This window comes from Nanorana parkeri, unplaced genomic scaffold (assembly GCF_000935625.1).
Source record: "Nanorana parkeri isolate BGI_ZX_2015 unplaced genomic scaffold, ASM93562v1 scaffold56, whole genome shotgun sequence".
NCBI classification, from domain to species: Eukaryota; Metazoa; Chordata; class Amphibia; order Anura; family Dicroglossidae; genus Nanorana; species Nanorana parkeri.
Genome location: NW_017306324.1, coordinates 795,112 through 808,164, shown reverse-complemented (window position 1 = coordinate 808,164; position 13,053 = coordinate 795,112). Strand labels below are relative to the sequence as shown.

At 45.2% G+C, this 13,053-nt stretch overlaps 1 protein-coding gene across 1 annotated transcript in view; it reads left to right on the top strand.

Annotated features, from left to right (window-relative positions):
* Window positions 1–13,053, top strand: part of QARS (glutaminyl-tRNA synthetase) — a 78,325-nt gene that overhangs the window by 45,987 nt on the left and 19,285 nt on the right. Inside the window, exons 8-13 of the mRNA XM_018576127.1 lie at window positions 3,289–3,360; window positions 4,599–4,684; window positions 6,745–6,831; window positions 7,574–7,673; window positions 10,031–10,109; window positions 12,185–12,293. Coding sequence (XP_018431629.1) covers window positions 3,289–3,360; window positions 4,599–4,684; window positions 6,745–6,831; window positions 7,574–7,673; window positions 10,031–10,109; window positions 12,185–12,293 — 533 coding nt within the window. The remainder of the gene's footprint in view (window positions 1–3,288; window positions 3,361–4,598; window positions 4,685–6,744; window positions 6,832–7,573; window positions 7,674–10,030; window positions 10,110–12,184; window positions 12,294–13,053) is intronic.

Genomic DNA, 13,053 nt, shown 5'->3' with positions numbered 1-13,053 from the left:
AGGTTAATAATGGAGCACTAGGAACAGTGCTGTGCGTTTTAACCCCGTAACGGACAGTCAGCATAGCTCTGATTGAACAGTACCACAGCAGGGATCTGATCTACAATGGCTGTTTGTTAAAGTGAGACTGTCACGTCCGCCAAATCATATCAACTGGCATTGATGATAAAGGACAGGCAGCTTGTGGCGACTGCAAGCACCGGCGCTTGCCTCTAAAGTATATGTGTAGCCATGTCCTCAGTGATAGCTTCTAAGGTCCTCAGTGATGGCTTCTAGTGTCCTCAGTGATGGCTTCTAGTGTCCTCAGTGATGGCTTCTAGGGTCCTCAGTGATGGCTTCTAGCGTCCTCAGTGATGGCTTCTAGCGTCCTCAGTGATGGCTTCTAGCGTCCTCAGTGATGGCTTCTAGCGTCCTCAGTGATGGCTTCTAGCGTCCTCAGTGATGGCTTCTAGCGTCCTCAGTGATGGCTTCTAGAGACAGACTGTTGCAGATGAAGTTTTTCTATCAAGCATACTACACTCCTTCTCTATTGTGTAAAATGGGCCTTCGATCCGACCCAGGTTGCTTCAAGCGCTGTGGTGATGAGCCTGATTTCCTACGCTCCTTTTGGACATGTCCACGCATACGGACCTTTTGGTCCGAAGTTACTTCCTTCATGGAAGCTAACCTTGGTTTTCCCAACATAAGCAACCCTGCATTCTGCCTCTTGGGTCTGTTTGATGAGCTACCGTTGCCCTCGAGTGCTCAGACATTACTCCGCCTGCTTTTATTTTATGCCAAAAATGCTATTCTAGTGTAGGGGACCCCTAAGGCCCCCTCCCTGGGTGACTGGAAAAGGCTGGTGGATCAAGCATTAACCCTCTACAAACTTGCATACGAGCAGAGGGGCAACCCGCTCCGCTTCACTCGCATTTGGAGCCCCTGGCTCTCTTCTGCTAATACGAATGTTGACTTTGTTTAAAGGAGAACTATGAGGTGAGTGCTTTTCAGTCACCTCATAGTTCTAGCCGACCTGTGACAATGAGACTGTCACATGTCGGCTCAGTAGATCGAGAGGTGAGCGAACACATACCGGGTTCGCTCACCTCTCGATCCTGTCACGGCAGAGAGCCGTGACAGGGGAGGGGCTGGATTCCCCTCCCCTCTCACCGCTCTGATCCGCCAGCGCTGACTGGCGGAACGGACGGAGGAATGGGCGGGTAGAGCTGGCTCTGCCTATAGATAGGCAGAGCCAGCTGTCACGCAGCTGGGCGGATCTCGACATCGATGTCGGGATCCGCTGCAGCGTCTCAGTATACCGCTCATATGCTCGCGGTATACTGAGCCTAGGGTGACGGGAGGACGCTAGTTTGTGTCCTCCCGTTACCCTAAGGAGAACTATGGGGGAAAGCCTTGACCTCATAGTTCTCCTTTTAAATAACCTCCACTGCTCCGTAGCTTACTGGAGCTTCTGACATCCTCCGCACTCCCTGAAACGCTTCGCAACCACTTACTATGCCTACCAATACTGGGGTACTGAGTATATGTTTAACTAGTAACTTATATTCTCTGTTCTGGAGTTGTAAACCTACCATGTATGTTGCATGACATTTGCATGAAATTATTCCGGGCTGTTAGCCCACTGTCTGGATTTTGGTGTTGGGTTTTGTTTTTCTATTTCTTTTGTTGTATATATGTGTATAACATATGAAAGCATCAATAAAAAGTATATGTGTAGCCAAATCCTTTTAGTTTTAGCTGGAGGGATAGAGTAGGAAAGGGTTGAAAACCCATGTCAGTTTATTACCCCTTCTGATTGGAGGGGGTAATTCCATTTTACCAATCCCTGGGGAAAGTGGAATTACCCTTTTTAACCTGGGCTTGGAGGCAAGTCAAAGTCTTGTGCACAGCTAACCAGGGTCAATGTTCTATGAGAATCTTTTTTAGGATACTGAAGCAGATTGGCCAACTCCTAGGCTTCCACGGTTATTAGGAGCAGTAAAGCACAACCATTGCGTAACACTACAAAGAAAGAAGCCTAGTTCTGTATAATGAACAAATGTCTGTCCCCATATTACATTTATAATAGAGTTGTTATTCCTAAAAACATTGCGATTTATATTGACATTCATTTGCATCTAGCTGATCTTTTTCATTGTAAACCTGTACAATATTTGATACACTTTCATAATTCTCCTATAAGCATTCTTTGTGTGGCAGTGTGTGAATAATGGTAAGTTGTATCCATGAAAGCCTTCCTCTAATCCTGTGTGTAGAGTCTCTGTTCCATAGAATAATCTTCCTAACCGATCTGCAGCACTGTGTGCGGTGATTAAAATACCAACTGAAGACTTAGTCTCTGCTGCCTTGTGCCTGAAAGTCACGTGCGCTTCTCATGCTGACGTCTCTCGGCCTATGACGGCATTCACATAGCTCCAGGATTCCTAGAAAACCGAAGTTTAGATTAGACTGAATTTCCTGGAAATTCTATTGGAAAAAAAAAAAAAATGGGACTGTATGTACAGTGTAGAATAGGATTCTATAGGTCTGGCAGAGCATTGCCATCTGCTGGCTGTGTGCTCGATATGTATATGATGGGCAAAAATTAATATAATTTTGTATATTATTTATATTTTATTTTTAAATGTATATTTTTTTTTTATTACAAATATTTCTATAGTGCTGGCAATTTACGCAGCACTTTACATACTATTCATTCACATCAGTCCCTGCCCTCAAAGAGCTTACAATCTAAGGTCCCTATTTCACATGCATACCATACTATGGCCAATGTCCCCCGGAGTAAACCCATGCAAACTCCATACAGATAGTGTCCTGACTGAGATATGAACCGGGGACCGCCAGTGCTGCAGGGCAGAAGTGCTAACAATTAATCTGTCACTTTGCCCATTCACCGCAAAGTCAGAGGCTCTCTTGATGGGACTCCCTCCACCCAATGGTTTCATTGCTGTGGACCCCCCAATGCTCTTCCCCCAGGTTATGGGGGAACACAATACCTTCTCCCTTTCTTTAGGTGGTTGTGCTTAGGGCATGATCAGTCAATCATTAGGTTGAAATACGGTCACATGGAGGGGAGAAGATTATGAATCCTGTGCAAGCTCCATCATGGAGCTAATGAGCGGACATATTTTACCCAAATTTATGGCCAGTTCTTCCCTGGCCACACACATTTTTCAAGCACACTGTTCTCTTGGACCCTGAGATGCAAAAAAAGTCCTAGTTAATCTGTCTTGTATATTGTATCTCTTATATTATTCTTAATACGTTTTTCCTTTTTTGTTTTCGTAGGTGAAGTTAAAGTCGAGACTGCCTCACTGATGGAGCAGCTAAGGGGAGAGGCCTTGAAGTTCCATAAACCAGGTATATTGTTTATCCTATACCATTCACCAAGATGGCACCCAATGTTTTGGTGATCTTAGTGAGTGATTTAAAGGGGCAATCCACCCAGATTAAATATATTGGTTTGTGGTAAAGGCTGGACAGTTGGACCAACATTATGGGTCCTTTTATCTCTTGGAGACATGGATGTTGAGTTTAGTCAAATGCCCATCCTGTACAACTGCTTTGGATATTACAAGAGGCCCCTGCTTTAAGTTCAAATGCATTTTATCTTCTGTTGAATGCAGTAGGAACATCAAAAACTTGGTGTATCTAAACCCAAAAATGTAACAGATGTGTGCAAAGGATAACAGTCCAGGCAGTCTGCTGGTCCATTCACCAACTGCGGGTGGCGTCTTGATGTGGCCTGTTCTTCCCTGATGCGGAAAGATGCACCTCCACTAAGTTCTTCCAAATTCTTCAAAAACCTTTATTGGCACTTGGATACACCGCAAGCCAAAGCACGTAGTTCTCCTCCAGGCCCTACTCCATCTTTTCCAGCACGTTTCACCCAATTGGGGCTTAGTCATAGAGTCAAAATGTCATATGTTGCAGCTTACTAGTCCTTGGATGTGGTGGCTGCATTAGTTGTTTGTTTTTTTCTTTTACCTGGTGATCCTGCCAGTAACACACTTCCTGTCTTAGGGTGACAACACTCACTCACTTTACTGTATCTATCAAGGAGCAGCGATGTCACCCTAGAAAAGCAAGTGTGTTGCGACCACAGAACATCTGCCCTTATCTCCAAACCATGGGGAGGGTTTCAGAGGTAGCTGAGAATAATGAAACGGATAACAGTTGTCAGAAAGCACAGGAAGGTGAGCTCACCAGATTTCTGACAGAAAATGCCGCATAACCTAAATGTAGGATCTTAAATTCTTCCATCAAATACACATACGTATCTGCCTATGGTCTCCCACTCCAAGGGGCATTTGCAGGAAACTAACATTTTTGGTTCATTGTGTGACTGCTCTCCATCCTCCCATGTAGCTGAGCAGGTCTGAACTAACAAAATATGAGTGCCGTGGTTCAGTGTAAGCTTTCTCTGCTTCTGCATTGGCTGCAATGTCGGTTAGTGTGAAGTAATGGTGAGAATATATAGACCCCCTCATTTTTTTACATGTTACCTTCTGTCCCACTTTAAGAATGTATGAGTTGGTTACATGTAGCTATTTTTAGTAAAGTGTCACTGAAATCAAAATAACCTTCTCTCCATTTAGGTGAAAATTACAAGACGGAAGGTTACGTGGTGACACCAAAAACTATGGAGTTGTTGAAGCAACACCTGGAGATCACCGGTGGACAGGTAACAATACAATTACAACAACTAGGGGAACAGATGTGAGACTTGTGTTTTATATGGTAAACCCGTCCTCAAGCTCAATGTTGTAAAAAAGGACTTTGAGATTGTATGATTTAAAGTAACCTGTCATAATGTCGGATTAGTAAATTGCAAACAGGTCTGTACAGCAGGTAATAACAGCAAAGTGTAAAGGTGCCCATACGCCATCTTGATCGCAAGTACGATCTGCCCGTCCAAGGTGGGCAGATCGTACGGGCTTTCAAGAAGCATATGACCATCGCAAGACAAAAGTCTTGCGATGGTCGTAAGGTGTATGGGCACCTTAAGAGCAATGTGTACAGAAAGCATTTACAAAGCGTTTGCAGATCTTTTGATCGAGCTTTGTTGAAGCCTTTAAAGCCCAATTTCCACCTTGATTAGCATTTATTTTGGTAATGCAGTGATGATGTATATGTGTACATTTTACATTATCAATTTGATGGACTTTTTAAAGGAGAACTATGGGGTTAAGGCTTTTCCCCATAGTTCTCCTTAGGGTAACGGGAGGACACAAACTGGCGTCCTCCCGTCACCCTAAGCTCAGTATACCGGGAGCTACGGCTCGCGGTATACTGAGACGCCGCAATTATGTCTGGATCCTATCTAGAGGCAGAGCCAGCTGTACCTGCCCCCTCCCCCGTTCGATCCGCCAGTCAGCGCTGGCGGAGCGGGGAGGGGGGAATCCAGCCCCTCCCCTGTCACGGAAGAGAGCTGTGACAGGATCGAGAGGTGAGCGAACGCCGGTATGTGTTCGCTCACCTCCCGATCTACTGAGCCGACCTGTGACAGTCTCATTGTCACAGGTCGGCTAGAACTATGAGGCGAGTGAAAAGCACTCACCTCATAGTTCTCCTACAAATACTACATTCCCACCACAGCAAACTGACACTGGTTGGGATTGTCTTTTACAGGCTGTAAAGCAGCCGACAACCACCAACCTCGGCCCCCCTCCGGGAGTTGTTTTAACAAGATCACTGCACATCCGCTCTGCCTCTCCAGGTTACTCTGCATTGTCCAGAGGGCATTGCCACTATAAATGTTAATGAATGAGGGTGAAAGCTCAGAGAGAGAGTTCAGTTTCCACAGAGAAGCTTGTTCTCTAGGGTAGCACAGCATTGTGTTAACAGACTGTTAATTACACAGACTGCCTGCAGAGCACAGAGGTGGCCATTTTAAAAAGAGCTTTGAGGAGATAGATGACAAATAACAAAAAAGTAAGTTTGTGTTCATATACAACAACTTCATATGCCTGCTGCATGTACACTTGGTGTACATGCAGAAATGGTAAACCCAGACCTTTTAATAAGAGTGCTGACTGTCGCTTTAAACAGCCGGCTAGAAGACTACAGTAAGCTTCAGAACTACTTGAAACTTGTTGAAATCCTACTGAAGCCTGATGGCAGTTTGTGTAAAGTGACAGTCAGCAGTCCCATCGATTGTAAACTTCTCAAATCGAAACTGAACAGTTCCTTAAAGATTTAAAGCTGCTCAAATCTTGCCATACACACTGCTCTTTTATAGCCTGTATGAAGAAGACCTTGGGGCTCGTGTCAACAGGCTTTGGGCTTGTGCCAAAAGGCAAATGCAGCGAGCTATTGACATCAGTTTGGGACTCTTTAGGGATGGTTCAGAATTGATTGCAGGTGCTTTTGAGCAGCTTCAAACTGCTTTTCCATTCCTATAGCCCTGCACTGGAACATAAGTGGTTCTGATGCAAATGAAAGCCAATTGACACTGGCCCTTATCTCTCTATTGGAACTATGAAACCGGGACATTGCAATATGGCTGCTCATATAGTTATCTGGGAGTCATAAATTGCACAATACTCAAGACACCCCTAGCGACCTCTGCAAGAACCCTGGTAGTACAGGGCAATATCTAGAGCAGCCTTTGTCACAGTACCACTGTCTGATAATTGTGACAGGAAAAGTCCCTTATTGTGTACGGTAGTTACAGTATACACCCTGGTTTGTGTGCATCTGCCTTCACTGCATTCTCTGTAATTGGAGTTGTTTTACTCCTAGGTGAGGACTCGGTTCCCTCCAGAACCAAATGGCATCCTGCACGTCGGCCACGCCAAAGCCATCAACTTTAACTTCGGATATGCCAAGGTGAGCTGCTTTCTATTTAAGGCTAAACAATGCATGTAAAAATGACTACTTAATTATATGCAGGCAGCAAATGCCTCTTAGTGTGCAGGCCTGAGCCATTAGCCAACATGATGCTGGAAGGGAGGGGAGTGGTCTTGGATACAGATTCTGCTTGATGCCTGAAGGCAAGTGGAGACAGCCCAGTATGCTCTCCATAGTGTCCGGTAGATGTGATAGCAGCCTATGCTCACTGTATATACAACTTCCAGCCACAAGGTGGCGTGTGGGATTTTAATCGCTAAACAGAAGTCAATTTTAATGTAATCGTATCTTATGGGTTATGTGAAACTTTATGCATTGAAAGGTAAAGGATCTGCACCATAGACTATGTTGGACAGCTTGCGGACTAGGTGCAGAGGTTTGAGTAGGTAAATTAATATATATTTATAAAACATACAGGCTTGTCCTATAAATTAGTGAAAATGTACAGAAACTTGTAGCAGTCACTGATTATTCACCCTTCACTGATCTGGCTGCTATGGTTTCTGCATTTAACACTCAATTGCAGCTCTTGATTGCTGGTTTCCATAGTAGTTTGGTTTATGGGGCCTTATACTAAATTATGGACTCCAGGGCCACAGGAAGCAGATATGCCAAGCATCCTATATGTTTGAAATATGGTTGACCAAGGTTTGGGACCATATAGGCGATGGGTTTGATAATTCTGTACTGCACTCATTATGTTAGCACTGTGTACACACAGGCCAATAATGGGATCTGTTTTCTGCGCTACGATGACACCAACCCAGAAAAAGAAGAGGAGAAATACTTTACAGCTATCAAAGACATGGTGGAATGGTTGGGTATGTTTCAGTCTTTCGTCCTTCGTTCCATAGAAGTTTTGTTTCCCATAATGCAGTACAATTGATTGGCCTCTAGGTGGCGGCATTCACCTTCTAGCTGGGAGTTGTTGGGTGTCTTTTATAGACAAACCATATGAAGGAATAATGCGTAGGCAAAGATTTCATGTGTTTTGCTAAAATTGGCACTCGCTTTGTTCCAGACGTGTTGCATTGCATCTTTTCATCTGCATAAAAGGAAAACATTTTGTTGATATACCCAGCAGGTAATTCAAGGGCAGCTTTCAGCTCCCCAGAGTTCAGGGGTTCTGCAGGTACATAAAACAGACACGCATGCAGTGTAGGCTCAAAGGCAGTGTTAGGGAAAAGTGGAGCATTAAGTTGGCCATATACTAATTTTTTTTCCATCAACCTCCTGGCTGAATGGGGGGAAAAATGGAACTCCAGCTGGGCTGCTGTATTCTGACGGTGCTGGGCGTACCCCTGTCAGAACACCCCAACAGCGGCAGCAGTTAATTGGTTGCCGTCACCGTTCGCCTGAAAATTTTCCATCCAGCTCCTTTTGGATGCCTGATGGAAGGGTGGCAACAGGGCCACCCACTAAAGGAACTTCCATTGGTTGGCCAAGAACCATTGCAGGACATGTTACTGCAAAACCATGCATTGCGGTGACAAAAAAAGTAGTGCATACACAGCCTCCAGGAGGTACGCTGGGGTGCCATTGTAAATATAGGAAAGGCACCTAGCACACAGCACCACACTAGGTGTGCTGTGCGACAGCGCTCATTAAACACATGGTAATGTGCACTTGGCGCAATGCTGTAGTTTCAGCGGCTCCTAAACAAGATTTTGACTCTATACATGGAATACATTTGTGTATGACACTTATACAGAGGCCGCTGCATGTGCCAGGCCTATAGCAATGGATGGTTGTTGCCTGTAATGTTATCATTGATCCCCACGCGTCTCTGAAACCCCCTGGATGTCTCTCTCCTATAGATGCCAGGACAAGAAGAGACGCCAGAGCCAACCTGTGAGAATTCCAAAGAGCCGAGACTGCCTGTTTCTGTTCTATTTCACCTCTCACACATTTTCTTAAATAATTTCATCATAAAGCAGACCGTGCAGAACGCACCCCGGCCCCCGGGGTATTTCTTTTCTGTTTGCAATTTTATGGGCAGTGGAGGCAAAGAAGCCCCATAGGTGAAGAATCTGACTTTAAAAAAATTCACAATGTATTGGGAGACTGGGAGAGGGAGAGTCTGCATATGGAGTAAATTAGTTGTGCTGCAGTACCTTGTGCTGATAGGGAGAGAGAGCAAAGTGAGGGGAGGAGCTTATCAGTCTGCCACTGACCAGTCACAGGCTGGGGGAGGGACAAGACCTGTAAGTGTTCTTTAACTGCTGCAGAGAAAAATCAGGTCCCCTGTCTGCCTGGCAAGATTGTGCTGTGTGGCAGGAAGGACTGTGTTAGTCTCGGGACCGGATGGATAGAAATTTAGGTCCTTTGGAAATTAAACATCTCCCTTATGTGTATTTAATTTGTGTATTTAGCTGTTCACCCGGAGTTTCATTTTAAAAGGGATTTCAAGAATAAAAAAACTCACTGCCGCTTCTGGCCGTTCTGTGTAGTTGCACCTTTATTGTAATGCAACAGATATAGACCTTTAATCCACTGTGGTTTACATGAACATGGTGGGTTTAGGTTTACAGGATAAGTGCTCTTTAAAACAAAGGGCACTTATCCCTTTTGCCCCATTACCCTTCCAAGGGCTCCGAGATTGAGTTGTGTGCATCTGTAGATTGAGAGGGATGGGTTAGGCTGTGTCGGGGTAAAGAGGCAAAAGGGATAAGTGCACTTTGTTTTAAATGCATAGATATAATTCGGCTCCATTCACACATAGCGTTTTGAATTCAGCATGCTTTTTGGCGCAATAAAACACGCGTTCATAAGCGCGCACAAAAACCCACAATTTTTCATATAGATGCGTGCAGAGAAACACTCAGGTGTGAACCAGGCCTAGCAGATCCCAACGCAGACAACCTGCATATCCCATCTGTCACAAATGCAGCATGCTTTGTGTGCGTTCCCCTTCTAACTTCTGAAACCTGCTGAGTGAGTCATTCAGCAAGATTCAATGTTCGTGTTGTCGGAGCTCGAACATGTATTTTCTTTTCTTTTCACGGGCTGTCCCCGTTTCCCGTGTTTGTGCCCGTCTCTGCTAAGAGTGACAAGGTGATGAGGGGCGCCAGGAGACCTTCAGAATTGTGTTTATTGAGACGATATCTGTCTGGAGAGATCAGGAAGGGCCCGTGTATTGTGTTGTATTCTTTATTAATCTGTGTCTTTCCTGTGGCAGGATACAAGCCGTACGCCGTGACACACGCCTCTGATAACTTCGACCAGCTGTACGAGTGGGCGGTGGAGCTCATTAAAAGGTGAATAGTCCGTCAGGGAGACTTTATTTGGGTAGCAGGATGCTGGAAACGGGGATGCCTAAAATAGCTGTAAATGGCATAACAATTGCCTGGTTTTATCGCCTCTGTTCAGAGGTTATTTTCTGCAAAGTTGGGGGAACTTCCTGAGAGCCAATCTGTCTGTATGTTGGGTGTTTGGTGTACAGGAATCTGGACCCTATAACGACCTAATCCAGGACTGAGCTTAAAGGGATATTCCCGTTTTTGGTAGATGCTGGAGAGGTAAAGTACCTGATGGTTTCTCCAATCTCTTGGGGGGGGGGTAGATTTGGTGAGACCTCTCTGCTGAGCTCAAGGGTCTTCACACCACCATTATGAGGGACTCCAGTGTCCTTGCTGGCTGTCTAAGGCCACTGCGAGGGTTAAATGCTGATTCTGGTGTCTAGGGGCTGGAGTAAAGCAGATTTATCTGATCCCTCGATTCTACCGTGGTGGCTAGACCAGTCTCCGCAGCCTCTTCTCCACTTAGCTCTGCCGGTCTAAGGACCGCCGACGTCATGTCTAATGCAGATTCCATAGACCTGCATTAATGTAAGGATGCCGAGGAACATTCCACTAGCTGGGGCGGTGGGGCAGAAGAGGAGAGCGCTGACCACCGGGTAGAAGGGACTGTACTGTAAGTAAATCAGCTTTACTGTAGCCCTTAGACAAAAACTTTACTAGTGCAAGGGTTAGGGTTGCCACCTTTTCTTAAAGCGAAACCCGAACACTCTAGCGACACGTGGACATATTTTGGGGGGAGAATGAGTCGCAGCTTATTCATATGTAAAAGGCACCTCCCATTAATATGTAAATATCACAGTTTAGACTATTTTTAGTGGGCGGCCAGTAGCATCTATCTTAATTTTGGTTGCCCCTGTCTACCTGACATCTTGTGTCTGGGTTTCTGCTGCCATGAAACCCGGATACAGCATTCAAAACCCGAACTGTCCAGGTGAATCCTGGACAGGTGGCAACCCTAGCAAGGGTAGCCCCCACGGTAAGGGTACATTTTTGGTTTGCTAAGAGATTGGCTTTAAAGGTGCAGCAACCTTGAAAAAATAATTTCTACAGTTTGCAGATGTTTATGACCTGTAACGTGCCCTCATCCATATGTCACACAGAGCCCCCCTCTCTATAACCATAGGGGAGCTGTTCTGTAGTCCAGCAGAGAAGATCTCGGACAGGGCTGACGAGACTGTTTTGGATTTCAGTGCAGTAGAGGCAGTGTTGTGAGCTTGATACACAACGAAAGTAGAAACTCCACTGGATTTCTGGCAGATCAACAGGTTCCTGTTTTGTAATTGCAGCATTTAAAGAGGGAAAACAAGGGGAAATGTGTCGGTATTGTTCAGATGCATTGAAAAGGTGAACTCTGGGCAGAAATGCATATAGATAGATAGATATATAGATATATATATATATCGACCTCAATAAATACAAAAACTTTAATTTAAATGTATTCCTCAATATGCACAAAGGATATAAATCCATGGTGTGCACCAAATGCCTTTTGCAAACCCAGATATTACCTGTGACATCATTGTGCTGCTCATAGCCCATGCAGAGAGCAGAGCTGTGAGAGGTCTGCCTGCAGAAGACTACAAGAGGGGGCGGAGACCAGACCAGTCACCCTGCCCAAGGAGAGAGAGCAGCAGTGACCGGTCTTTATTACAGGAGGGGGTGGAGACAAGACCAGTCACCCTGCAGAAGGAGAGAGAGCAGCAGTGACCGGACTTTATTACAGGAATCTCCTAGTTTCAGTCTGGAAGAAATACACAAAGCTCACCAAGATTCAAGGAAGAATACACTAGGCTATTGTATTTAGGCAATATTTGCTTATCCCAGAGTTCAGCCTTATCAAGGTCATCACTCTTAGACTATGAAGCTATATAGCATCCTATGGTTGGATAACAGTAGTATGTGCATCACAAGTCAATAAAACATTCACTATAGATGAGTTTGTTATTTATTTGTTTGCCTGGGGTTGTGGTTTCAGTAATGTTGAGGTCACCTTGTGATTTATCTGATTCAATGAAGACTTGTGTTTGTTCCAGGGGACACGCCTATGTTTGCCACCAAAAGGTGGAGGAAATCAAAGGCCACAACCCGCCCCCATCCCCTTGGAGGGACCGGCCAGTTGAAGAATCTGTTCTTATCTTTGAGGTGAGCAGTTAATCGGTAACACACGAGACCTTTTTGCCTACCATATAATGTTTGAGCAAAAACCCTTTTCACACAAAAGGACCTCCTTGTGTTTTCCAAGCTTTTAGACTTTAAATGGAAGGAGCAGTCTTTTGATGGCATGTGCTGGGACTGATATGCTGAGGTTTAAAGCTGCACTGCAGGCAGATATAAAATCACAGATTAATGCAGCTCGGTACCCAGAGCCGTAGCTAGCTCCTTTTGCGCCCGAGGCAAGAACAGAAAATTGTGCCCCCCCCCCCCCCCCCAACAGGTGTCTGACGTCACCCAACGCCATGCATGCGCAGTGTCATCATGCTCCCTGCCTCCCGGATGTATTTTTTATTTGTTTTTTTTCACTGGGGGGGGGGGGCGGCTTTGGGGAAATATTAGGAGTCTAAACAGACCCCTGATATTTTCCCTCGAAATAGAAAAATAAATTGAGGACACAGAGTCCTCAATCTTTTTCTGCAGCCTCTATTCTAAATTAATGGAGAGCACTCAGTACAGAGGCTTCCCATTCATTCAGAAACTGGGGATGGTAAAATATTTTACTATCATCCAGTTATGAATGGTTGGAAGCCTCCATAGTGAGTGCTACTACCCATTCAGAAATTCATGAATGAACAGGAAGTGATGTAAAGCAGTTACTGTTCAATCATAACTGGGGACACATAGTACTACCCAGTCCCCCCCCCGCCCCCGCCCCGCCCGCCGGCCTCCTCCCTCCTTTTTTCCTCGC